Below are 25,541 nucleotides of genomic sequence, written 5' to 3'. Positions count from 1 at the left end.
AATATTTTCTATCACATTTGTATGTGATCATTAGTACCCTCTTAGTTGTAAACTGTGGATGACGTATACGTGAATACCTGATACGTAGTGCAGTAACCTGTTGTTAGGGAAAGTATGGAATAGTAGTTAGTTACCTTCCACGCCTCGGCAGTGCAGACTCGGACACGCAGCTGTAGTTTATTGTCGATACTGAAGGTCCCCGTGGCGTCCAGCCCAGTGGCGGCCACTCCAGAGGCGGTCTCTGCGGACGGCGAGGAGCGGAGTGCCGCAGACCGCGGAGATTGCCCGCCAAGGCAAACTGTCTTCAGCCGGTGCCAAACTTGGTCTCCCCCGCCCCTCCCCCGCCGCCCCCTGGCGATAATCACGCAACCCGCTCCACGGCCGCAGGCCGCTGCGGTCGCTCCCTCCGCTGCCTCTTGCTGTGCTGTGCTGTGCTCTCCACTGGCCATACCCCTCCCCTGCTCCACCACAGTCGCCTGCCGGCCCGGCATACTGCATCTGCGTAATAAGCTACATAAAAACACTTACACAATATTTGTGGCGGGTTCCTCGTGCTAATGCAAGGGAAAAAGTGTTATGTAAACGTATATGTGGAATTACATTTAGTTATTTGCGACTGTACCGTGACGTGTCATCCGTCGTTCACACCTGTCGAATTGTTTACACTGTCATCAACTCATCCCAGCTCTTCAAAATGTCATATCATCGAGTGACAGTGAGTCTTCGTATGAAGGACGTCCGACGCAGAGACAAAATTTTTAAGAGTTCCCAGACATAAAAATCCATATTGTTAAAGCCAGTAGTGCGTGGAGACCAAGGAACTGATTATTCACCTGTCATGGTAGACATCGACTTTTGCGTGAGACAACGTTACAAAAACGTGCTGGATCTCCATCACGCCCGGTACATAGATTCGTCTCCATACCACCAGCAGGGCCTGTAGAAGATCTACAAAGCTTCATGGGCAGAATGAGTTTCAATGGCATCTTCGTGTATAAACTGTCTTCAAATTTCATCTGTACTAATAGTAAGACTGTAAAACTGTCGTAACTGTCCGTTTGTCTGTTTGATCACACTAAACTCCAAAACTGCTAAACGAATTTTCATGGGGTTTTCTACAGATAACTTGACCATAGCTTGGAGCACATGTAGGCTTTATTTTATCAAAATAGATTCAGCAATTTAAGGTTTTATCTAAAATTGCCTGCTCACCTTGGTAATTCGAATGTTTACTTCGGTGCTGCGATCATCATGTCGTAGCACACCAAAGAACAAATAAATGGCGCTGTTATTTTAACTCGGTGACATATGTATTTTCGGAAGTGACATAATTAATCACTACAAATTTATCCCTACGAATACGAACTAACATTGAATTTATTTAGCTAGAACATGCGGATTTACAGATTTCATTTACACTTTAAAAATTTAGTGACATTGCTTAGCTTCTATAGAGAGTTTTTATTTAGAGCCTATTCGTTGCTAGTAAAAACCAATTTATTAAGTTTACTTTGTGATTTTGATGCCTACTCATTACATTTTCATGTTATTTCGTTTACCAATAAAAATGCCTAGAAAGCAGTAGAGTCTATCTGCATACACAACGGCTAAAAGTCTGAGGACTATGGCGATCTTAAGAACCCAATGATGATCTGAGGTGAGACTTGCTGCAGCTATAGAACATCAGGCCTTAACTCACTCTTTGGAAACTCATTCTGAAAGCGAGATATGACATAAGTCTACTCGAGGGCGTCATGCGTTACCTCGCACCTCAGAACCCTTCACTCACAGTGAAAACCACAGAACTTCTCAGCGTGTTTGCACAGCTACTTCGCGGCCTCTCCCGTGTTACTGAAGCAAACAAGCTCTCCGTTCAGCCCCAATCATACTGCCTCAAATGTTGTATACAAAAGAGCCATGTGAGTCAAAAACATACACTCCTGGAAATGGAAAAAAGAACACATTGACACCGGTGTGTCAGACCCACCATACTTGCTCCGGACACTGCGAGAGGGCTGTACAAGCAATGATCACACGCACGGCACAGCGGACACACCAGGAACCGCGGTGTTGGCCGTCGAATGGCGCTAGCTGCGCAGCATTTGTGCACCGCCGCCGTCAGTGTCAGCCAGTTTGCCGTGGCATACGGAGCTCCATCGCAGTCTTTAACACTGGTAGCATGCCGCGACAGCGTGGACGTGAACCGTATGTGCAGTTGACGGACTTTGAGCGAGGGCGTATAGTGGGCATGCGGGAGGCCGGGTGGACGTACCCCCGAATTGCTCAACACGTGGGGCGTGAGGTCTCCACAGTACATCGATGTTGTCGCCAGTGGTCGGCGGAAGGTGCACGTGCCCTTCGACCTGGGACCGGACCGCAGCGACGCACGGATGCACGCCAAGACCGTAGGATCCTACGCAGTGCCATAGGGGACCGCACCGCCACTTCCCAGCAAATTAGGGACACTGTTGCTCCTGGGGTATCGGCGAGGACCATTCGCAACCGTCTCCATGAAGCTGAGCTACGGCCCCGCACACCGTTAGGCCGTCTTCCGCTCACGCCCCAACATCGTGCAGCCCGCCTCCAGTGGTGTCGCGACAGGCGTGAATGGAGGGACGAATGGAGACGTGTCGTCTTCAGCGATGAGAGTCGCTTCTGCCTTGGTGCCAATGATGGTCGTATGCGTGTTTGGCGCCGTGCAGGTGAGCGCCACAATCAGGACTGCTTACCACCGAGGCACACAGGGCCAACACCCGGCATCATGGTGTGGGGAGCGATCTCCTACACTGGCCGTACACCACTGGTGATCGTCGAGGGGACACTGAATAGTGCACGGTACATCCAAACCGTCATCGAACCCATCGTTCTACCATTCCTAGACCGGCAAGGGAACTTGCTGTTCCAACAGGACAATGCACGTCCGCATGTGTCCCGTGCCACCCAACGTGCTCTAGAAGGTGTAAGTCAACTACCCTGGCCAGCAAGATCTCCGGATCTGTCCCCCATTGAGCATGTTTGGGACTGGATGAAGCGTCGTCTCACGCGGTCTGCACGTCCAGCACGAACGCTGGTCCAACTGAGACGCCAGGTGGAAATGGCATGGCAAGCCGTTCCACAGGACTACATCCAGCATCTCTACGATCGTCTCCATGGGAGAATAGCAGCCTGCATTGCTGCGAAAGGTGGATATACACTGTACTAGTGCCGACATTGTGCGTGCTCTGTTGCCTGTGTCTATGTGCCTGTGGTTCTGTCAGTGTGATCATGTGATGTATCTGACCCCAGGAATGTGTCAATAAAGTTTCCCTTTCCTGGGACAATGAATTCACGGTGTTCTTATTTCAATTTCCAGGAGTGTATTTCATGCATACGAAGTCTTGGACACAGCTGTCAACAAATACTCAGGCTAGTCGTACAAACTTTTTGGTACATCCTTTGTGGTTCATTTCAGCTGATACTTTCGTTTTATTCATGAAAAGAATAATGCCAGCAACTGTCAAATCAAGTTCTTTTTCGCTTTGCTGTAATAGCCTTCAGATTTGCACATACCTTGATATTTATTCTACCAGCGAAACACGTGGATGGAGAAATGGCGAAAAATGCTGGTAATAAACAAATTTATTGTGCGTAAACTTACAATTTAGCGATAAAATGACTTCAGCGGAATCCTCTCATAAGATTCCGCAACGCTTATGTTTATGTTGTAACAGTATGTCTGAGCTGATTTAGCGTAAAGCTTATCTTCAGAAGACGGCATAAAGTCCATGTTATGTTTACATATTATATTGTCTTCTAGATTTCTCCTTCACTGCGAAAAAAGTAGGAACAGGTGTTAATGAACATCGAAGTGACAAAATGCTTAGTTATAAAGGAAAAATTATTTCGCTTTTATCACTAAATTCGCCAGATAGTGCGAAAGACATGTTAAATACCTCTCACAGAAAAAACTATATACTCACGATGTTTCTAGAAGGTTTTGTTCAACGATTACGTTAAAACTTATACTGGTCAAGATGGTGAAGGATGCTTATAATTTCATTTTGAAGAAGAGACGTTATTCCTCAACTTGTTCTAAACACGGAACGCCGTACCTGGAGCACATTTTTACCCTAGCTGTATTTCTTTTGGGTCGAAGTGCGCTGCAGTCTGGACATTAGAATTCAAGAAAATGTCATAGGTTTGTTTGTAGGTGGAGTGCAGGCCGCGATCAACATTTGTGACGACTGGCTGCCGCCCTAGTGTCGGACCCGGGTTTGGCGCTTGCCTCCGCCCGCTGCCGCGAGCCTCGCTCTGCCTGCCGCAGAGATCGGTAGTTCAGCCCGCCATTAGTTCCCCTCTACACCTGTCCACTTGCGTTTGAGGCTTCGGGGAATCGTCGACAGTAGCTTTATTCTAGATGGGCTCCATTCCCAACGACGGGAACGTTGATAAAACGTTCAACCATAGTCTTCCTTCCTCTCCCATGTTTGCTACACGGTCAGCATCTGTGAAGCGTCTCTGTAGAATCTGGAAGGCATGAAGAAGAGAGAGAAGTTCATGCCCTGAGGAGTGATCAGATGGGACAACTGGTAGATCACTGGCCTCTAAAAAAGCAAGGCTCTTAGTTTGAGTTTCGGGGTTGCGCACTATTTCGAGCATCGCGAATATTTGTAAGGAAATAATTAATGCGACTTTTTTCCTACTATGGTCTACACCACAGGAGATATTTTGGAAGGAGGGAAGATTAGAATCAAATGTATCGTTGATGTCAAGTGATTAGAGTTGGCCGGCCGGAGTGGCCGTGCGATTCTAGGCGCTACAGTTTGGAGCCGAGCGACCGCTACGGTCGCAGGTTCGAATCCTGCCTCAGGCATGGATGTGTGTGATGTTCTTAGGTTAGTTAGGTTTAATTAGTTCTAGGTTCTAGGCGACTGTTGACCTCAGAAGTTAAGTCGCACAGTGCTCAGAGCCATTTGAACCATTTGATTAGAGTTGGAGCAGTACACAGTTCAGGGGAGATTTTGCAAGAAATTCTGTAAGAAACTATATGGGTAATGCTTCTCTCTTCTAATTCAAGTACAGTGTCCATGGTATTAACAATTTCGCCATGTCGTTCTGTAATATCATCAGAAACAATCAGTTAGCTCAGCCTAGCAAGAAGGAAACAGCTACATTCTGTTTGAGGGCTCCTTGCTATCATTCTACTGACACGTTTTAGGAAACTATTGAAAAATTTAAATCACTACGGCGCGGCATTGTTTATGTCTAAAACTAAGCTGTATACTATACTTACTGTTCAGCGCGCTTTTTAGTAACCTGTTTGTGGTGGCTTTTCCGACCTATATTGCTGCTGCTTTATTTCTGTTAATGGTAATTACCGTCATGTGAACAGAGCAGTCCTTAAAGGGAATTGATAGTTGAAGACAGAAGCTAATCGCGTTGAAATTCGTTTGGACTGACTCCGAAAGTAGCTTATATACAAGTCCAATACTTCAGCAGTATGTTATCTGCATCGTATTAACATTTTTGGAACTTCATTAGAAAATGTAGTTTTGAGTAACTTTGGAAAGAAGGAAACTGAACTGAGTAATTGGAGTTTTGAGATAAATTAAATCGAAAAAAAGGGTTGCAAATGGAACTATTTTAGCATATCCTAATAATTTTGCAACGAAACTTTTATTACTCGACCGAGCAGTACATTTGTTGTCATCACGTTTCCGCCGTGCCTGAAACACAGACGATAAGGAACCTCTCTCTCTCTCTCTCTCTCTCTCTCTCTCTCTCTCTCTCTCTCTCTCTCTCTCTGCCTGTCTCTTTCTCTAGCAGGTACCACAGCAATGAGTTTATTAAACGACGTTGTCATTTTCCACTTTTTCTGTATCTGTTTTATTTGTTCACAACTAGTTTCAGCCTTCTATGCCTTTCTGAAGTGATTTTCTAGTTCTGCAACAGAAAACTGACCAAGAGAAAACACAAATTTTAAAAAGCTGACGTTTCAGTGTGTAAGGCATAGTTTTCCATTGCACAGTCACAAAGTCAGTTGAGAGTGGGCTAGAAGGTTGAAATTAGCTGTGAACTAATAAAATTAATGCAGCAAAAGCGTAAAAGGACACCGTCTTTTGATAACGAAGCTGCTTTACCACGAAGCCTATAAGAGCGAGGAGGCAGATAAGTTATGTGTTAGGTGGCCAGTAATATTGGCAGAGGCGCTAAATCCTCGCAGCCGGGTCCGGACTAAGTGGCAGCGAGGTGGTGGAGGCGGCGGCTGGGTGTGTAGTGCGGGTAGCCGGTCGCCAGGCGCAGGACGTCGCCTAAAGCCACTTTGCTTTGTGCCGCCGCGCTGTTATCCAATAAGGTATAACGTGCTGGGAATTTAGTGAAACCCTCGGCCTAATGCCGGGCCAGGCGCAGGCACCGGCGCAGGATTAACACGAGGGCTTTAATTAGCAAGGTGTGGCTTAGGGCATTCCCTCCGGCAGCAGCGGCGCGCGGCCACCGGATGGCCAGCACTGGCCGGCCTTAGCGCTATTGAATAAGTAGCGCCGCCTCCTTGCTCTGCTGCTGCTGCTCACGCCGCCAGATTTGCGCGCCGAATAGATCTCACTTAATGCCCAATTAAACTTGCAGGTGGTGCCCACTACAGGCCGGCTTCGGCGGACACTGCCAAGTTTTAATTTCGTTGTATCTGGCCATTCCCCTGCCTCATATTGGCTGGAAGGTGGTCTGTTAGACAAACTAGTGTAATTCATTTGAACTTAACTGCAATGGACAAGTCCTTTTCAAAGTATACTGGGTTTCGTATTAATTACGCGAACTAACTCGTTTTCGCACCTGACATGCTCAATGTTGTGTAATACCAAAATCACTTAAATTATGAATGATCTCACTGGTGTCATACTACGAGTTCAAGGTCACATGGTTCGAACGTCCGCCAATTGCATGAGTTAAGGGGCAACTTCTGACAAGCGTTGTGCCAGAGTAAAACGCCATTGTGAGCAGATGTTCTGTTTCTCCTCGCAGGTAGTGAGCGGGGTAGCACAGTGATTTGCCCACTGGACTCTCTTTCGGGAGGGCGACGGTTCAAAACCGCGTCCGGCCATCCTGATTTAGGTTTTCCGTGATTTCCCTAACGCGCTTAAGGCAAATGCCGAGATGGTTCCTTCGAAAGGGCACAGCCATTTTCCTTCTCCACCCGTGCCTAATACGAGCCTATACTGCGTCTTAATGACCTCTTTGTCGACAGCACATAAACCACTTATCTCCTCCTCCTCCTCCTCCTCCTTCTTCTAGGTTGAGGGATGAGTTGGCTCTCAGTTCTGAGGAAGGCAGAGGCACGACAATTGGAACAGTAGTTCCAACCTGGTGGTAAAGTGGCATCTCCTGAATGTTGAAAACGGAACAGATTCCTTTATGGTTCAGTACTGATTTTAAATTATTTTAAAATACAACCTGCTATTATCATAATTTTGTTAGACTTCAATACACATTACATCATCACCGACCTTTAGGTACTGATTGCACCCTCTACACTTTTACAAGGACTGCATCCTTTAGCAACAAGTATCCATGGTGCTCCGGAAAGCTTACTGATGTCATTGTCATCTCCTAACCTTCCACTGCGACATTTTCTAATGCTTTTGAATCTAGCAGGGAAGTTTCATTGTCCACATATCATTCATTCGACTGGTTGTATGTCTAATCCACCCCCATTCCTTCTCGTTTCAGTCATAATTGCATCTACCACGATTGTTTATTCTCCTGTCTCTACTGTTCATTACAGATCAGCATAGCTCCATTTATCGTTGAACTACCGTCAGTTTTCGAATGGCTTTCCATTTAAACTCAATGCATGAGTGTTGTAAGTCAAAATTGGTAACACACATCGATTGTATTTCAGTTTCAGACACGCTGGAAGACCCCCTCTGAAAACTATTTACTTTCCAACAATCACTCCAAACCAATTTTACTATTCCTATCAATTCTCTTGCGGGGCCAGTCGTTGTAACCATCACTTCTCATCATCACTACATTCCATTATACACTATTTTCCTGTCTCAATGCAAGACTTTTGGGTATACTACCGCGTCACTTCTACCGTACCTTATCAGACGGCGCTGCAGTACACCAAGTAGGGTTGTAATGAGAGTGACACTAGCCTCATATACGTATGTATTAAGCCAGTTTTCTGTCTTGGAAAATCAATAAGTAAATGCCGGGGTTCTAGGACAGCTTTTAGTTGAACGAAGGGTTACAATCAGAAATAAAAATTCGAGTCAAAGTACAATTTCTTGGATTCCACGAAGGCAATACATTGGAAATAGATTTTGACGAAATAAAAAACGTTTCAACAAAACGGTCTCCAAAGTTTACAATAGTCAGTGTAGTTTCTCGACTGTGGCTGCAAGGTAAACTAAAACGATGAAGCGTGTAAACTTGGAGCATAGCATACTTCAATGGCCGACACTAAACTGAATATAAAGAAGATATTTAGAAATAAGCTGTACAAGCGTCTCATACAGTCAGTTATTTCTTTGTTCAACTCATTACCTTAACATTCCTACACCGTTCACAGTCCAAAAATACCATTTTTAATGAAGAACTGCATTATTTGTAATTATTCACAATTATCTTTAAAATGGTAACTATGAAAAATCTCACGTTATATTCATGCTGTATGATGCTCGAGGAAGTGTAAATGGGGCACCTGCTGTACTTTATATATTTTTGGATTCAGGGAATACTCTGAAGCAGTCTGGAATGTATATGGCAACTAGATATTTATGAATGAGGTGATCCACCAACCACTCTGAGGGATCTACGCCGAATCGCCGTTGAGGAGTGGGACAATCTGGACCAACAGTGCCTTGATGAACTTGTGGATAGTATGCCACAATGAATACAGGCATGCAGCAAGAGGACGTGCTACTAGGTATCCGAGGTACCGGTGTGTACAGCAGTCTGGACCACCATCTCTGAAGGTCTCGCTATATGGTGGTACAATATGCAATGAGTGGTCTTCATGAGCAATAAAAAGGGTGGAAATGACGTTTATGTTGATCTCTACTCCAATTTTCTGCACAGGTTCCGGAACTCTCGAAACCGAGGTGACGCAAAACTTTTTTTGACGTGTTCACTTTATTTCAAAATTAGTTTCGACAGTAACTAGGTGTCATCCGCAGATTGTCAGATATCCTAGAAATGTAATTACACATCAGTCTAGTCGACATACTGAGAACATGCTGCAATCACAATAATACAGCTCCACGCTGGTTTGCCAGATGTAAAAAAAATTTAAAAAAGAAAAAGAACCTTGCTAAATAAACTTTCCACAGCACATATAAGGCTTACAGGGGTGAGTTTCCTTGAGTTGTCGTCGTCGTATCATCTTTACTGATGTACCTGTTTTTCAACTTATACTCCTTATACATGCTACTGGTATTTTATTTAGCAAGGTTTTTTATATTTGACAATCCAGTGTGGAGCTATGTTATTATAATTTTAGCATGTTCTCAGATGTCGACTAGACTCATGTGTAATCATATTTCTGGGAAATCTGAGAATCGGGGGATGACAGCTACTGTCGAAACATCAAGCAATCTTGACTTCCGATATTATAAATTGCAACACATCTAAAACTACGGACGTGTTGTATACGTTGTTTTTAAATTCTGAAGTCTCTGAGACGATGAGGGTGTCGCAACCAGTTACAGGCAAAAATGATTTTGGCAGCTTCTTCCTGGTATGCATAAAAGTTTTGGAATACAACTTAAATAAGGTTTTTTGTTAGGGTATTGGCTGATACATGATCTCGTTCGAAGGTAACTGGCTCGTGAAGTTTGTGAAGCACAGGATCAGAAGGAAAGGTCTATTTTGACATGCGACCCAGTGCTCTTTTAAAACATGCACGAACAGGATCTTTAGTGGCCAGCGCCGACTCCGCTGACTTGTTCCTTCGGGCTGTTCACGGATGCGTTACGAAGAGAGGGCAGCTGCGAGCAAGCAGAGCGCGACAGCAGGCCGTGGCCGGCACGGCTGCCGTGTCCGCCGGGGCCACATCGGCAGCGCCAGCGCCACGGGCACGCCAGATTAAACGGCCGTGCGAGGACGCGCGCGCCGCCGCGGCCGCGAATACTCCTGGGAAGGCCGCGGACGGCTCATCTCAGAGTTTAAACAAAAGAACGCCGGCTCCGGAGATGATTAGAAGAGCGCCGGTGGCGGCGGAAGGGCGGACGCGGCGCGGGGATGATCCGCGTTTGCACAAGTCCCGCCCCCGCCGGCGCCGCCACCGCAGCCGCCCCCGCGTCGCGACGCCGCAGTCTGGGACGCTAATTCCCGCTCCTGGCGGGACGGCGCGCCGCCAGTCTTGTGCGGCCACATGCATAATACAGCGTCGCGTATAATTCCCGCTTCCTTCCGTCGCGGCACTACTCCATAAAAATAACCCGGCCTGCATCATCTGTCCGCAAGAATTGGGCCGCACTCTCTCTATCTCTCTCTCCCTCTCCCTCTCCCTCCCTCCTAATTTATAAATTATTTGCCGCGCGCACATACTTATCATTTGTCACAGGACGCGAAAGAAAACGCGTTATTCTTGACAATAAAGCCCATTGTAGTCGGACGTCTCTGTCGCTGGAAATAACGCACCTCTCGTGAAATATAAAACAGCCCGGCAAGTTTTTCCCTCTTTTGCCAGCAAACGGATCTTTTGTTTTGCTTCGAATTTCGTGTTGGGCTGGAATACATTAAATTACTTGGCGATGCATTAGGTAAATAGTCGCATTTAGCGAGAGGGGCTGCGCTGTGCCATCCGTGTTGTACAATAGAGCTGTCCGGCGGACAGGAAGGCGTGTCTTTTCCGCTTCCAGGAAGACAAATGACGTGCTCGTATGGCAGCGCCGTGTGTTAAGGAAAACGACAGTTGTCAAACTAAGTGGCACGTACACGTTACGCGACTCAGCCAAAACCATAATACAACACAGAATCAAACTCGAAAACTTTGCTTCGCTATACCTTCGTAGCAGTGTACTTGAGGAAATAGTCAATTACAGCTACTTGTTCCTATTTTATACACAGTAGACCCGTGTACTTCATCTAATTAGTAACAAGAGCCATAAATACTACTAAATTAAAAAAAAAAAGAATGATGCTCATTTGCACCGAAATGTCAGTAAAAAAGAATAATACTACTCCTATGTGAATGCCACTTGAATACCGCACTTAGTGACTTCACTACAAATATTCTTTCGGTCAATCTTTCCGCTAATTAAAAGCAGTGGAACAAGAAAGTGGCAGACAGTCACGTGTAAAATGGTTCAAATGGCTCTGCGCACTATGGGACTTAACATCTATGGTCATCAGTCCCCTAGAACTTAGAACTACTTAAACCTAACTAACCTAAGGACATCACACAACACCCAGCCATCACGAGGCAGAGAAAATCCCTGACCCCGCCGGGGATCGAACCCGGGATCTCGGGCGCGGGAAGCGAGAACGCTACCGCACGACCACGAGCTGCGGGCTAGTCACGTGTAGACATGGAAACAGAGGAAAGGGACACAAATATAACATATAATTGAGTGTTCCGTTACTTTATGTCAGTGCCAGTACGAACTTCGACGTGATTTATGTTTGTAACTTAGTAATTCAGATGTACGGTATTTTATTTGAGCTCATAAAGTAAGTATTTATTACTCTACTCATAAAGTATCCCTCATTTGTTACTAACAGAGACGATTAGTTCTCATGAGCCAAAACTAACCTAAAAAGAACTGAAATACCATCGTAGTGCCTGCCACTATCATTCTCTAATGCCGTTACACATTTACAGAAAATTTAAATGTGTAAATTTGTATGAGGACCTATAGTCGGAAACCACATCTAAATTCTTCATTAATAAAAATACGCACCAAAAAGGGAGAACAAGCTGTCCGATACTGCTAATATTGTCTTTCTTGACTTTTTACGTCCCTTGTAACTTCTGGATTTTCAAATTAAGGTTCTAATTTATTTCGAACTTAACCGCGCTAGTACCAGTACTTGTCTATGAAGCTGCATTTCTAAATTCTGTCGCCTTTGCTGCTGTTGTATAATAACATATTATTTCTCAGCAGGTATTGTAACGTTAGTTTTGTGTTAATTGCCGTTTTCTGTAGTTTTACTGGAGACCAAGTGCTCTGTTACATTAAGTAACTAGCTTCACTCTATCAGACTGTTCAGTATAAGCAAATTATGCACAATAATGTTAACGGAAACTTATTTCCACCTCCTCTTATTTGAAACAAAATGTGACCACGAATCTCGTGACACGAATCTGACGTACTTTGAACAAACTTATGCCCAACGAAGAAAGTGCTCTCGTCACCAGGTGGCAGGCGTAAGAGATGCTCAAGATGCTGATGACAGATTTACACTCCTCTAGTTAAATTGTAAAAGGAATTACAACTACTTAACGTTACTCGGTTTTACGCGACTACTGAACAGAGATGAAACAGGTGAACCAATTAATTTTGCAATTTATAAGCAGTTTCTACGTCTATTTAATTATAGGGTACACGAATGCTGTTATTAAGAGGAAAAAAATTTACAATTCAGATGCTATGCAAATTTTTCGTTCTTGAAGCTCGGCCAGTTTCCCAAGAAGGTCGGAAGCGGCGAATTTTAAGTGGCGACGTCGGCGGCCAGCGCCGACGCCCACTGGCACGCCACCTGCTGCTCCACTGCAGCCAGCAGAGTTCTTTTGTCTTAACTGGCCCGTCGCACTCCAGTAGAGTTTAAGATGCAAGGCGGAAGGGATGCGAGAGAACCTCATCTACTAATTATGCGTGTACACGAGCTCTTCCCGTTCATCTGTCTCATCCTGGTGTATTTCAGAGATGGTAACGTGCGAAATAAAGAACTGACCTTTCACAGGCTATGCCCGACTGGACATATTCACCTGGCATGAAGCCGAGAGATTTTCTGTAAAAAAAAAAAAAAAAAAGAAAAAAAAAAGAGAGAGAGAGAGAGAGAGAATAGCTTGGCTTGTTTAACGAACAGAAAAGGTGTCAACTATTTTGACAAGCAGTAGTGATGTACCACCGTCTATCTAAGATGTTTCTCCTTTGCTTTATTTCTTTGTTCAAAGGAGAGCGCGAAGTTAGTGATTATTAGCACGTCTCTCCAAAGCTTTGGTGCTACAGTATATGCATCTTTGTGTAAAACGAAAGAAGAATAAATGTTAATTTTTTTAACCACTTAAGTTAGTTAATGGCCAGGAGATATTAACTGTATGTTTCTCGTGCGCTGCTGTTTATTCAGTACATCCGGTCCCCCCGCAGACGTTCGCCTTTATTTCTTTGACGACGTCTTTTCGATGAAATGTTTTTGCTTGTTTCTTGAAAATGTGGACTGCTCTTTCATTCCATCAGTAAGTGGATCGCACTTCTGTACGTCTATATAACCGATCTCCAGATTACATCTGTTTCTGCTTCGCTAAACCATCTTTCCTTATTTTTCTTATCCAAGTAGTAAATAAACAAAAGATTTATTTCTTTTTTTGCGAGTGTTAATGAAATGCAGCTCCCCTAACGAGTATCATGTCAGATTGTCCTAGATGGACTGTGCTGTGCTGGTGTTTGCATTCACTGTTGTCTATCCAGTTACGCATGAATTGGGATTTCCTTGTGTGCTTCATTGTTCCCTATTGCACGCCCAGTTTACTTTTTTTTCTAACATAGGTTATTTTATGAACGTCATTATTTTTGTGGCCGTAAAAGTTTGGACCTGGATGAAGTCGTCTGGTTTTGCCATAGAGCATATATATATTTATGGAGTGATCGTAGACTACCGCTCATGTTCTCAACATGAAACCGGGCTAGTCACGAGATTTTCGGAAGACGTCGCCTATATGTATTTTGGGGTAATACCAAAACTTGAATGTTTCACATGTTCACCTTGCTTTATATGCGTTTGAGCACTAGTAACTGCTATGGTGCAGCATTTTTGTTGCTATGGATATAAAGAGAAGTATGTGAAAGAGGGACCACAACGTTTCATAGGTATGTACAACAAATGTGTAATTGTAACTGTTATATTATATGAGGCACTTTACATGTTCGAAAAACATCAAAATATGGTATTATAAAGTCGTGTACTGTAGAGTTAATTTCTGTGACTTTTAACCATGTGCTTGATAAATTTGCAAGTATGTTTGAGTGAACTGCCAGTCATCATATAGATGTTCGTGCTATGTTCATATGCAAATGAAATTTATATGTGCCGGTCTGAATAATTTCTTGTAATTTACGCAGGTTCTCAAACCACTGCGTGTATCTAAGTATTTCTGCATGAGACAAGTTCCTACATTATGTGACTTCTGTATTCTAATTTCCCGAAAGATTAACAAAGCCGGCCTGTGTAGCTGAGCGGTTCTAGGCGCTACAGTCTGGAACCGCGTGACCGCTACGGTCGCAGGTTCGAATCCTGCCTCGGGCATGGATGTGTGTGATGTCCTTAGGTTAGTTAGGTTTAAGTAGTTCTAAGTTCTAGGGGACTGATGACCTCAGCTGTTAAGTCCCATAGTGCTCAGAGCCATTTGAACCATTTGATTAATAAAGAGTCAAAAATTGAAAATAATAAGAGAAAAATTGGTAGTGTGATTAGCATATTTACTGTAGCAATTTCATAGTTCCAAATGCATTGTTTTTCTTTTTTATTGTGGCATTTTGGAGCACTGTACGGTCTCATTGCAACGTAATTCGTTGAAGCAGATTCGACAATAAGAATAAGTGAACAGAAAACTAAGAAAAATATTGTTGGATGTCACATCTTCCAGTACCCGAGAAAAACGTAAATAAAGTGGAATCTGAGCTATGACACTCTGGCAAAAAAGCAAAGTATTTTTGCTGTTAGCATCTGTAAACTAAATTCAGTTCCAGGTACGCTATCAAATTGATAAGACGTCTATGAGACACGTATACAACGTTTCGCGGTACTTCTGAAGGTGATCCATTTGTACCACCGAAGTGATAACACTCAAAATACGCTAAGCGCTATACGAGCTAAAATGCGCCGTCCAAAAATCACGTGACTTGAACTGAAGGAGATGTTTTGGACAGAATTCTCGTTCTGTGCATCCGAATGCTCACTCCATTGACATTTGTACTCTATGGGTTTCGCACTCCGCAAACTCTACTCAATCTCCACTATGGGATTAAGCCATAAATGTGTGCGTAGCTTTCGGCGCTGCACCCCGCAGCAGGCGCCTCAGCCCACACGCACGCTCCCTGGGCACGCGCCACGAGGCGGCGGCGGCGCAAATACCGTCTTGCTTGGCCGGCGCCGATGCCAGAGGCGGCGGGGAGCGCATTGTGACGTCAAATGTCACAGCCGCCGCCCCTCACGGATTAAAACAAGTTCGTTCTGGGGAGCCGCCGGGCCCCGGGATTTCGCTGTCGCCCGTCCTCCTCCAAACCACACACTGACTGCTGGCATAATGCGGTGTCTGTTCGGGATAACCACTTACACGGCGAGACGCGCTGTACCGCAGTAGCCACTCGGCTCTAGCTGTTGACTACTGATAGTGACCCAACAAGTGCTGGTCAGCGAGATTCTTTTGCGCTCAGATCTATTCTTGCACCCAAAATCCGAAAAATACGTGATCTACGTCAAGAATATCGACTGTTCTAGGCCAAAGGAAAATGTCTGTTTTTATACTTAGTTATAACCAAAATTCTAAGAAAATTACACAGAGAAAAATAACATGACAGTATTTTTTTTTTAATCAAAACACGCCCGTACCTTTTTAGAGACGATTTACTAAAGAATACGAAAGGAAAGATAATCGGCCAACTGCGTAGGATGATTATTTCCAAAGAATAGACAACAATAGGGTTGCTGGTATGCGTAGGTCTTGCTGAATATGATTTACGTCCTCGAAACAGACTGGAATGAGAGGCTGCTTACAAAGAACGAAGAGGCAGTACCGCTTATTATGTCCTCGGAGATCATCGGTCACAAGCTTTTATTCTGACAATGATAAAAAAAATGAAACAAATATTAATTTGCTGTCCTTACAACGGGAAAGCCGAGACGCTTGACGTGTACTCGTTTTTACACAGTTGCATCTTTGAGCTTAAAAAGGGGAAATCATTACTCACTCTTAATGACTCTCCTGGTTTTCCTATGACTGCAGTAGTCTGCAAGCAAAATGTGTATGTACACCTCATTACAAGAAAGTGAATTTGTATATTTGAACAAGGAGTCACCATAGACGGTGAGACTACCATGACAATTTTTTTGAAGTTAAATAGCGGTAATAGTTTCGTTCAAGGCTGACCTACAAACACAGAATTACTAAAATTAACTATCTAACGTAACGTAATAACTGCTATTTGATGCAAATATTAATTTATACAGGTTTAAGTTAGAAACACCATTAGTCTCAAAATAAATATTGTGGGAATATCTGTAACGGATATAGGAGCGATGTGCATATTGCATCAGCTTAAAAAAATGTCGTGCGATACAAATTGTAATGATCCTGGAAATATAGACTCGAAAGACACGCAGTATAAATTGCAGTGGTCCATACTGCCTTACGTCCGACGTTGAAATCTTCCCACAAAAGAACTGGGAGTGGGTGCTCACATAAGGGACGTTAAAAAAGTGTCCCTCCGAATGCGTGCCGTCGAGAACCGGTGTGCCAATCAGGCAAAATCGCCGCGAGCACTGAGGCAATCGTCCCATCGACGTACCGGCTTGGGGGTACCCGTTTCTTAGAACATCGTGTCCTGCTGCGAGAAGAATTTGGTAACTGCCTGCTGCACATCCGCCGTCCGACAGGAATCGTCGGTCTTTTTTAAGGGACCGATGGCGTGATAATTGCATGGGAAGAGGTCAGGATTACAGGGCGGGAGTTCGAATGTCTCCCACTTCAGAGGGCATAACTCCAAGGCCGACTGGCATCTTGTGTCGAATCGCGACCAGCACAGAACATGGTACACCATTCCACAACGGTTGTTTTCGACATACATGTTGCCCATACACATCCTTCGTGCTTCGATGGATGTCTATCTGTGTTTGAAGAAAAGAATAACAGCACGTTGGTCCTGTATGGGTGCATTTCGTAATAACTTCGCGATACTTCGCTTTTCTACATTTACCGCACGCACGTCGGATAGACACGGGTGCCATACCAATCCCTTGCCTGCACGTCGGTACTTATATACCCGCCCCACGTTGCATGTACACTGCAGCAACGCCCTCAAAGAGAAACATTTTTATCACCCTAGATACTTACAGGAAGTTATGGGAAACGTAGGGCGATGATGCGGAAAGAACGAGCCCTGAAGCTTTTTTATTGATGACGTGTGAAGCGGCGACCCGACTGTGACAGCTTTGCTTGTGTGTTGCAGGCGTGCGGCAGGAGCAGGACATCTACGTGCGGCTCATCGACTCCGTAACCAAACAGGTAGGTCGCTGCTCGCTGCTAACGACAACCTATCTCTGCTTGCCGAGGTTCAGCACACAACCCTTCCTCTTCCAGCATCTCTGTAAGCGCAACGTACAAGTGTACGGCATGTTTCAAAAAGATGTACCCGATTCCTAGACTCTATATCTCCCACATACATGAAGATAGAAATGTCGAGTGAATTTTAACTTAGGCATCGAAACCAAAAGTTTATCTAGGCGCCAGTTGCAAAGTGTCGGTTCATTTGGTCGCCTTTGGGAGTCACCCTGACGCAGCTAGCTCTTTCGCTCGTTCATTACCCAATGAGCGCCGAGTTGAGAAGGCGACATTACAGCAACAAAAGGCGTTTTGAAGTGCGATTTTCGTTGAGAGTTTGAGGGATCGGCCGTAAGGTTTGTTTGGGTCCTGTGCTGTGTCATTGGCCTCCAATGCAGCCTGATCTCACGGTACGTGACTTTATACTGAGACCTTGCAAAAGTCTTCATGTGTGCGCCTCCCCTTCATGCGCCTCTGGTTGAACTGCAACGCCGTATAACAACAGCGCTGCAGTCAATTCAGTAACTCCAGACATGCTCCCTGAATTATGGCACCAGTTTGACTTTCGTTTGAATGTTTGCTGTGTGTCCGTTCGAGGTCACATTAAACATTTGTGAAACGTAAATGAAAACTTTGATCTAAACACAATTGTACAGTGTACCCCTAGGATGCATGTGCATGCACATAAAAAGATATACCTTTGAAAAATCGGACGATTATTTTGAATAAGTAAAAATCTACCCCAATTTTCTGTCTTCATTAATTTAGAAGGATGAATTTTTTTGAAACATTTTATTTATTTTGAGAGTGAGATATTTTCACATTTTCCGTATCTTTTGACTGTAATCGTGAGGGCGATACAGATGTGATCCGTGAAATGTAATACGGTATACATATGTGTGACATGCGCTGTTGCCTGGAGGTTCCATCTCCCACTTCTTCCAAAACACTTCCATGGAGTTCATGCATGTTTGCTAATGCCACCCATTAGGTCATCTTGTCATTTCGTATCCAGAAAGTTTCTCCTTTTTCGATCTTTCGACTGGTTTGATGCCTTCCTGCACTTGTCCTGTGGCGATCTCTTGGTCTTTAAAATCATATTACACAACTATGTCCACAGACGCAGTCGTCCTTGCCGCCTGCTATTTGCCCTCTCCGTTACCTGCTTCCACATTAACTTCGTTAATCAAAGGTGCCCACCAGCTTACCTCTTCTTCTCGAAACAGTATTCAGTAGACTTGTTTCCTATATTATGTTTTCTAATATTCCTGCGTCTAATAGTATACTTGCCCATTTAGATTTTAAATCCTTGAGAAACACTACATCTGAAATCCTTCTAGATTTCTTTTTCCTTTTTTAAAAAAATGATTATCGGCTTTTAAACCCAATGTCTGCGGACCTCATTTTTAATTACCTTAAGAAAGAATTCACCAGTGGAAACAGCAGTTTTCTTTTTCATAAAATCTCTCACGGTACGTAAATTCTTCATTTAAGAGACACATCGTGCACAATTGAAAAAAAAAACAACTGAGAAGTGCGTCCTTATTGTTATCACTAACCAATAAACACTGGGGCCAAATAACTTTTCTTTGTCTTTACATTTACTGTTCGTCAGGCAAATGAGAACATCAAGCTTTAAAGGCCAAATGATGTCATCTACAAACAACAATATCCAGTCCGATATAACGAGCCAAACGGGTCTCCATATTTTTTTCGTTAAAATGGTTGGAAGCATACAGTGTGCACTACAGAAACGTTTTCGTGACCTGATGTCAGATTCAATCGAAGAATGTCTCGTTTTCGTCACGGAAGTGGCTAAAGAGATAAGAACTGAAGGGGCCGGTTACAGTGCCAGCACTTAAAGTATTCGACAAGGCTTCGGAAGAAACGGATCTCAAGTCGCCGACCAGCCTACTAGATTGAAGTTATCTGTAGCTTCTTTTAACTCAGCAAGGAATTCTCTGAAATGGTTATTTTAGAACACCACAGTCGATTTCCTGCCCGATTCTTGTTCAAACGAGCTAGTGCTCTGTCTCTAATGACGCCATTGTCAGCTAGGCTTTAAACCCTTATCTTTCTTCCTGGCGCCGATTCGCATGGTACAAAGTTTTCTGCGGACCAGGGTCCGGCCAGTGAGGTGAAAACAGATGGAAGCTTACAGTTGATCATCAATCGATTACAAGTCGCAGTATAGCATCTCATAGGCTAAGAGCACGAGTGTCGTCGCAGTTACTTTTGATACGAACATACTCTATTCTGGCATCAAGTTAGAGTTAGTTTCAGTTTCCATTTAAACAACAACAAAAAGATACAGAGAATAACACCTCCTCAGTACTAGAAATATCTAACCCGTATATTGATTGCAACAAAATGAGAGCTGTCAACACCACCAGATTTCCCGCAACATCGACATCACCCAAACGCCCAAAGACTTTCCATTACTTGTTTCCAGACAGCACACAAATATCCGGTTCAAACAGCGAACTTCTCGCTAATGTTATTTATAGTGAGAACATAGACTTCGATTATTCTTCCCCTGGATTAAGCTATTATGATTTCCTAAGCCGGCCGTTGTGACCAAGCGGATCTAGGCGCTTCTGTCCGGAACCGCGCTGCTGCTACGGTCGCAGATTCGAATCCTGCCTCGGGCATGGATGTGTGTGATGTCCTTAGGTTAGTTAGGTTTAAGTAGTTATAAATCTAGGGGACTGATAACCTCAGATGTTAAGTCCCATAGTACTCAGAGCCATTTGAACCATTTTTTGATTTCCTCAGTCCATATGTACTCTTCAGAACAATATGTTGTTTCCTAACACTCCTTCCCTTTCGTTGCAACCTTGTTCAGAACAATACAAATACAACAGCTCACTGCAGGAGTATTCCGTTGTCATTAACATTACACAACTACAAACGCAACACACCAAACACAGAACTGAGACACGTACGGCTGCTCTTGCCCAGAAATGTTTTGGCGTGATAACAGTGAAGTGTGAGGACTCCTTACTGTCAGCAAAATTGTTCATTCGATCAGGGGCGCTCCCTTCATTGTTAATGTTATCACGTTGCTTTCCTGTTTGTAATAAAGACTAATTTCTTCTGTTCTTTTTCATTCTTCTTCTGGTTTTTCGTCATTTTCTGATATTGATTCACTTTTCATAATAAGCTTCGTATCATAATGTTGACAATCATTTCTGCGGATACATGTTTCTCTTGAAACGACAGTTAGTTCGAGATGTATAGGCGCAAGGGAAAAGGAACTCTCTCTCTCTGTGTGTGTGTGTGTGTGTGTGTGTGTGTGTGTGTGTGTGTGTGTGGTTTTGGGTGTGTGTGTGTGAGACCTCAACGTATACATTTCTCTTTTTTTTCAATTAATAAATGGAAACCGTTCCAGTAAATATGAGTAAAGATAACTGCAGTGTTGTATTGAGTCAGTTTATTGATTGGAGGTCGTCGGACTCAGTTTTTCAGTAAAGTTAGGAGGTGGTGTTTACTGATAGTTCAAAACTGCTTGCCGTAGAAGGACACAAATCCGACCTTTCCGTGTTCAGTATTGCAGTATTGTTAAAAACTGAGTCGCCGGGGCAAACCACATCAGTTGTCTCACAGCCCCAGTCTCCGAACAGGTCAGTTCCGAGGTTCAGTGGCCAGCGCGCTCGTCTCAATTCTCGCTGACCGTTTCGGGTTTTTTGTGGTGGAAAAGTCTGAAACGGAGTGCACTCATCCTCTTGAGGACAAAGGAGAAGCTACTTGATGAAGTAATCGGCAGAACTGACTCGCAATCTGCCGAAGCGGAATCGTACAGAAATGACTGCACTAGGCTTTATTTTGTCTGTCAATACACCTGTCTCACTTTCCAGCCTGGGCTCTTGGGAATAATTATTATAGAATTATGAATGACAGAGGTTTCAACTGTTCATTTTGCCTGAAGTTTCTGTCTCGAATTTCGGCGTGAGGTGGCCAGTCTGACGATATTACAAAATAACAGAGTAATAGTATATTCGTTATCAATCAAAATAATATGAGCCAATTAGCCGTTCAGGGTACGTATATCACTGTGTTTGTTTGACTTTTGTAGTAAACAGATCTGTGTGAGAATCTCCGCGACTTTAATTTTTTACATGCCCTCTTGCGAGTTCTGCGTAGCACTATGACGGGCGTTGCGCGAGGTCACGCCCAGGACGCGAGAGCTCGCTGTTCACTAATGTAGGCCGTCTCACGGTCGGTGGTAACCGCAAACGTCGCACGACTCGTTTGCCAAACAGCGGCTCTCGGGCACGCTCTCATTCTAGGCAATGTGCGCGATGAATCATTTGGCAGCAGATACGTCCGCGGGTTGAAAATTTTATAAAATTTCAGTTGGCGGCATATCGCGGTCGGAAACATTACAACTAAGGCAAAAATTCAACGGGCCGTGCGCTACAGCAGCCTCTTGCTGCGGTCGATAATTAATAATTTGTGAGGTGTGAAAACGCGGCGCTATATTTAACCGTGGCCACACAGGATGTTATATTTACAGCGATCTGCTGCGAAAGGTGGCAGAGCGCTCACCGTGAGAGAATCAAACGCGGAGCCAATGAATACTTGAGCAGCGGACGCGCCGGGCGCCCTGCCCTGCACCCCCTCCCCCCCCCCCCTGCACCACCCCGCCTCCATCGTCCTCACCCACCCTCCTTCTCCTACGCAACCCGTCCTCCACCCGTTTTTCGGCGTTTTAATGATTGAGCCAGCGGTACGTCTTGATGGGCTGCTCCAGTGTTGGTGCCGCGACGAATCCACGCCATGCAGCGTCTCCGTCTGAGGGCGGCTGGCCGACCTAGTCACTGTCCGACATAGGAAATTTCCACTCACATAGAAGAGCAGTATTTTATCTTAGGAGAGAACATATTGTGACAGGTACTCGATCGTTGTTGATAACAGACGTCTGCAGTGTCTCATTTTTTTGATCAAATGTTTGAGCGGAACGAAAACAAGACTCCCTAGGAATTACACAATGGATTTTTGTACTAATTTTAATAGCCAAATGAAGAGTAAAAAATGGACAGATGGGTTATCAAACTGACCAGCATGAGGTCTAGTTCTGCTAATGAAGATTTAATTATATGAAAGTAATCAGGATACTTAAGAAAAACTTCATTAGATATTTGAGGAAAATTTGAAATATTTTCCGAAAGTTGCTTTCTCTTTATTTCTGTACTCTTAATAATAATAGAATATTTTCAATAAGGCAGTAATAGCTATAGTCCAATAAAGCTGATTTTACATAAAATCGTATTCACGAATATTCCATTCAAGGAGTAGAGTAACCAAACCCAAAGTGAAAGACTTGTTTGAACTGCATGACTGAAATTTATATCAAACGGGGAACTACTCTTTTTTTGTCCAGCTGAGAAAACGTAAAGGCAATAATGTAAAAGAACGCGTTTATAAATACACTGTAGGAAGCTACTAATCGCCTTGCGGTTCAGTCTTCCGATCCTAAAGTCCATCAAAAAGATGTAGCCTAATTTCTTTCATGACCTAAGACTGTCTATGTGTAATTTAAGGTATAATACGAAAAAGTTGTAGCAACTGCACCTCGATACATTACCAGTTAATATATTTCCGCGTTAAACTGACCACAAGATACGCGATATTTCACCAACATTAAATAACATGCGACTTTGGGATTGAAAAGAAAAATAAACGTCGTATCAGAATATCCTGAAATTCTAGGCGATATCAGTTTTACGAAATTTTTTCGTGGCTTTCCAGGACTTTAACGGAACTTTTTATTGGAATAGTTTGGGTATATGACATTTGTCATAAGTGGCTTTTGAAAAGAGGTAAATTCACCACTTGTTGCTAAGTGCAATGTCGGCATTCGTACCATCTCACAGTTGTCTGATAATGTCATATAACTGGACTTTCTTTTGAAAGGTTCGTTACGGAAGCTTTAGAAACAACTTCGATTGAAATTGTTCTTAGTAAAGAAGCAGACGAAACGTGCACCGATATTAATCTCGCATTCAGTCATAAGTATTCTGATGTTTTAAGAAACAGTCAGCTTAGTGACTGTCATTCAACACTTTGATTTATTTCCTCTTTAGATGATACGCACTGAATGCAGTTAGAGATATGAAAACTCATAAAACCTTGATCACACTCTTGGCATGCGTGTAAAAATTACTCATTTGTTACTCTTTAGTGTAGTGGTCTTGGGACTACCTTCTTAAGGCCCGTCTTCCTTACCTTGCCTACAACCCCTGAGAATTCGTTACCGCCTACGGGAGTGCCTAGAACTCTTTGTCATCCGCAAACAAGCTGCTGTTGCAAAGGAAACTCATCGTATCGATTTATCTCTGGCACAGAAGCCGGTTGATAGTGTGTCCGCAGCAGTTTTCAGATTAATGTCTCCCTAAAATTTATCTGTGAAGAAAATCTGGTTTCTTAAAACGGAGGTATTTCGCTCTGTTTGCAGATACGTTTCATTTCGAAGTCAGCACAGATCTACACGGAAAAAAAAATGGAAATTTCTGGTAAGGACTATGGGACCGAACTCCAGAGGTCATCGGTCACTATCTAAATGGAAATGTTTTCCCTTCTACGCCAGTACTGATACATTCATTTGCGTAGTGTGCATTTTGTGTCTTAAATGCAATTGCGTTAACGTATATGACTGTGGAGGATATATGTAAAATAGAATTTTGTAGACCTATTATTATTATTTGTGTCAAAGAGATAAGAAAGAGATGGTAGTGATGCAAGGAGGAAGTATGTTACGGAGCGCGACATGGTCATGTGTTTTCCGGCGTGTGATTTTCGAAGATGTGTACACCACGCAACTTATTCGTCGAAGACTGGAAATGTTGGGCTTGGTCGTAAAAGTAGAGGTACATCAAATGTCAACCTCGCCAGACAAGGAATGTTACGTGCTAATAAATACGAACAAGGTCTTAAGTGATGAGAAAGACCCGCCGTGTTTAATAGGCTTGTTAGGAAACGGCTCCGAAACGAAGAAAACTTACGCCAGATTCAAGAGCAGTCAAAACCTAACTGACAAACAAACGCTGAAAGAAGCGAAAATGAGCGTAAGGAGGGCAACGAAAGAAGAGTTCATTGAATTTGATTATAAAATTTTGTCAGTCGATCTGAGTGAAAACCCTAAGAGGTTTTGGTCATATGTAAAATCAGTAAGCGGTTCGGAATCATCTGTTCATTCACTCAGAGACCATAGTGGAATAGAAAAGTAACTACAGTCGCTTTTAGTGGAAAGACGCCAGGGCCAGATTATTTAAGCGCCTCTCTCTTTATAAGAACCTGGTGAATCATCACTTTTGCGTAAATGGCGGGGACGTTATTTGAACTGTCAGACAGGATGAGGTTGTGTCGTTAAAGAGCCCTAAATTAGGAACAAATAGCCAAATGTAGAATTAGGTAGAATGTACCAAAGTGTGCAGTTTGGTTTTAAGTTGTGAAAATTCAGACTAGTTCTGTGAAAGACTGTATAAATAACATTCAGACAACGCCCACATGGCTTAAACTAAAACTGTAAGTAGCAGAACTGAACTTGCATTAATGCTGAGCACAAAATGAATTAGACATAACCAGCACATATAATATTTGTAAATTACCAACAGGGCTCAAACCAAATAAATAGGAACTAGGCAATCCACTCCGAATAACTGTGGCGAGAACAATTTTAGCAAAGTAAATTAGTCAAGGTGGAACCGGTAAATTGTTTAAATGAAATCAGGTTTAAACTCAAACCTAAAACAATATAACACACACAGTTTAAAGAACCCTGTGGCAGAGTAGATAGCTCTGAATAACTTTCTATACAGTCTACACTCTAAGAAGCTCTCCAAATAAGTTCAACAAGCGCTGATCATTATGACACACTAATCGCACATTGCCCATGAACTCTGCAGACATAAATAGCAGACAAAGATCCAAGGGCGTCTTCCACCAAATCCAAACGACATGCTTCTCGGGCATGTAAGTCGGTAGAGTAAAGAATCACACATTCGCTAATAGTCTTATACAATTTAGGCAAATACTCGTAGCATTCACGTGTCACATGAGTGACAGCTCGTTTCCT

The 25,541-nt window shown here is 43.5% G+C and overlaps 1 protein-coding gene across 1 annotated transcript in view; it reads left to right on the top strand.

The window, feature by feature from the left end:
* The window catches only part of LOC124595787 (transcription factor collier), a 480,633-nt gene that overhangs the window by 19,984 nt on the left and 435,108 nt on the right, over positions 1–25,541 (top strand). The window contains exon 4 of the mRNA XM_047134679.1: positions 17,373–17,428. Within this exon, the coding sequence (XP_046990635.1) occupies positions 17,373–17,428 (56 nt within the window). The remainder of the gene's footprint in view (positions 1–17,372; positions 17,429–25,541) is intronic.

This window comes from Schistocerca americana, chromosome 1, assembly GCF_021461395.2.
Source record: "Schistocerca americana isolate TAMUIC-IGC-003095 chromosome 1, iqSchAmer2.1, whole genome shotgun sequence".
In the NCBI taxonomy this organism is placed as follows: Eukaryota; Metazoa; Arthropoda; class Insecta; order Orthoptera; family Acrididae; genus Schistocerca; species Schistocerca americana.
The sequence above is the reverse complement of the archived record's forward strand: the minus strand, read 5'-3'. Positions and strand labels throughout refer to the sequence as shown.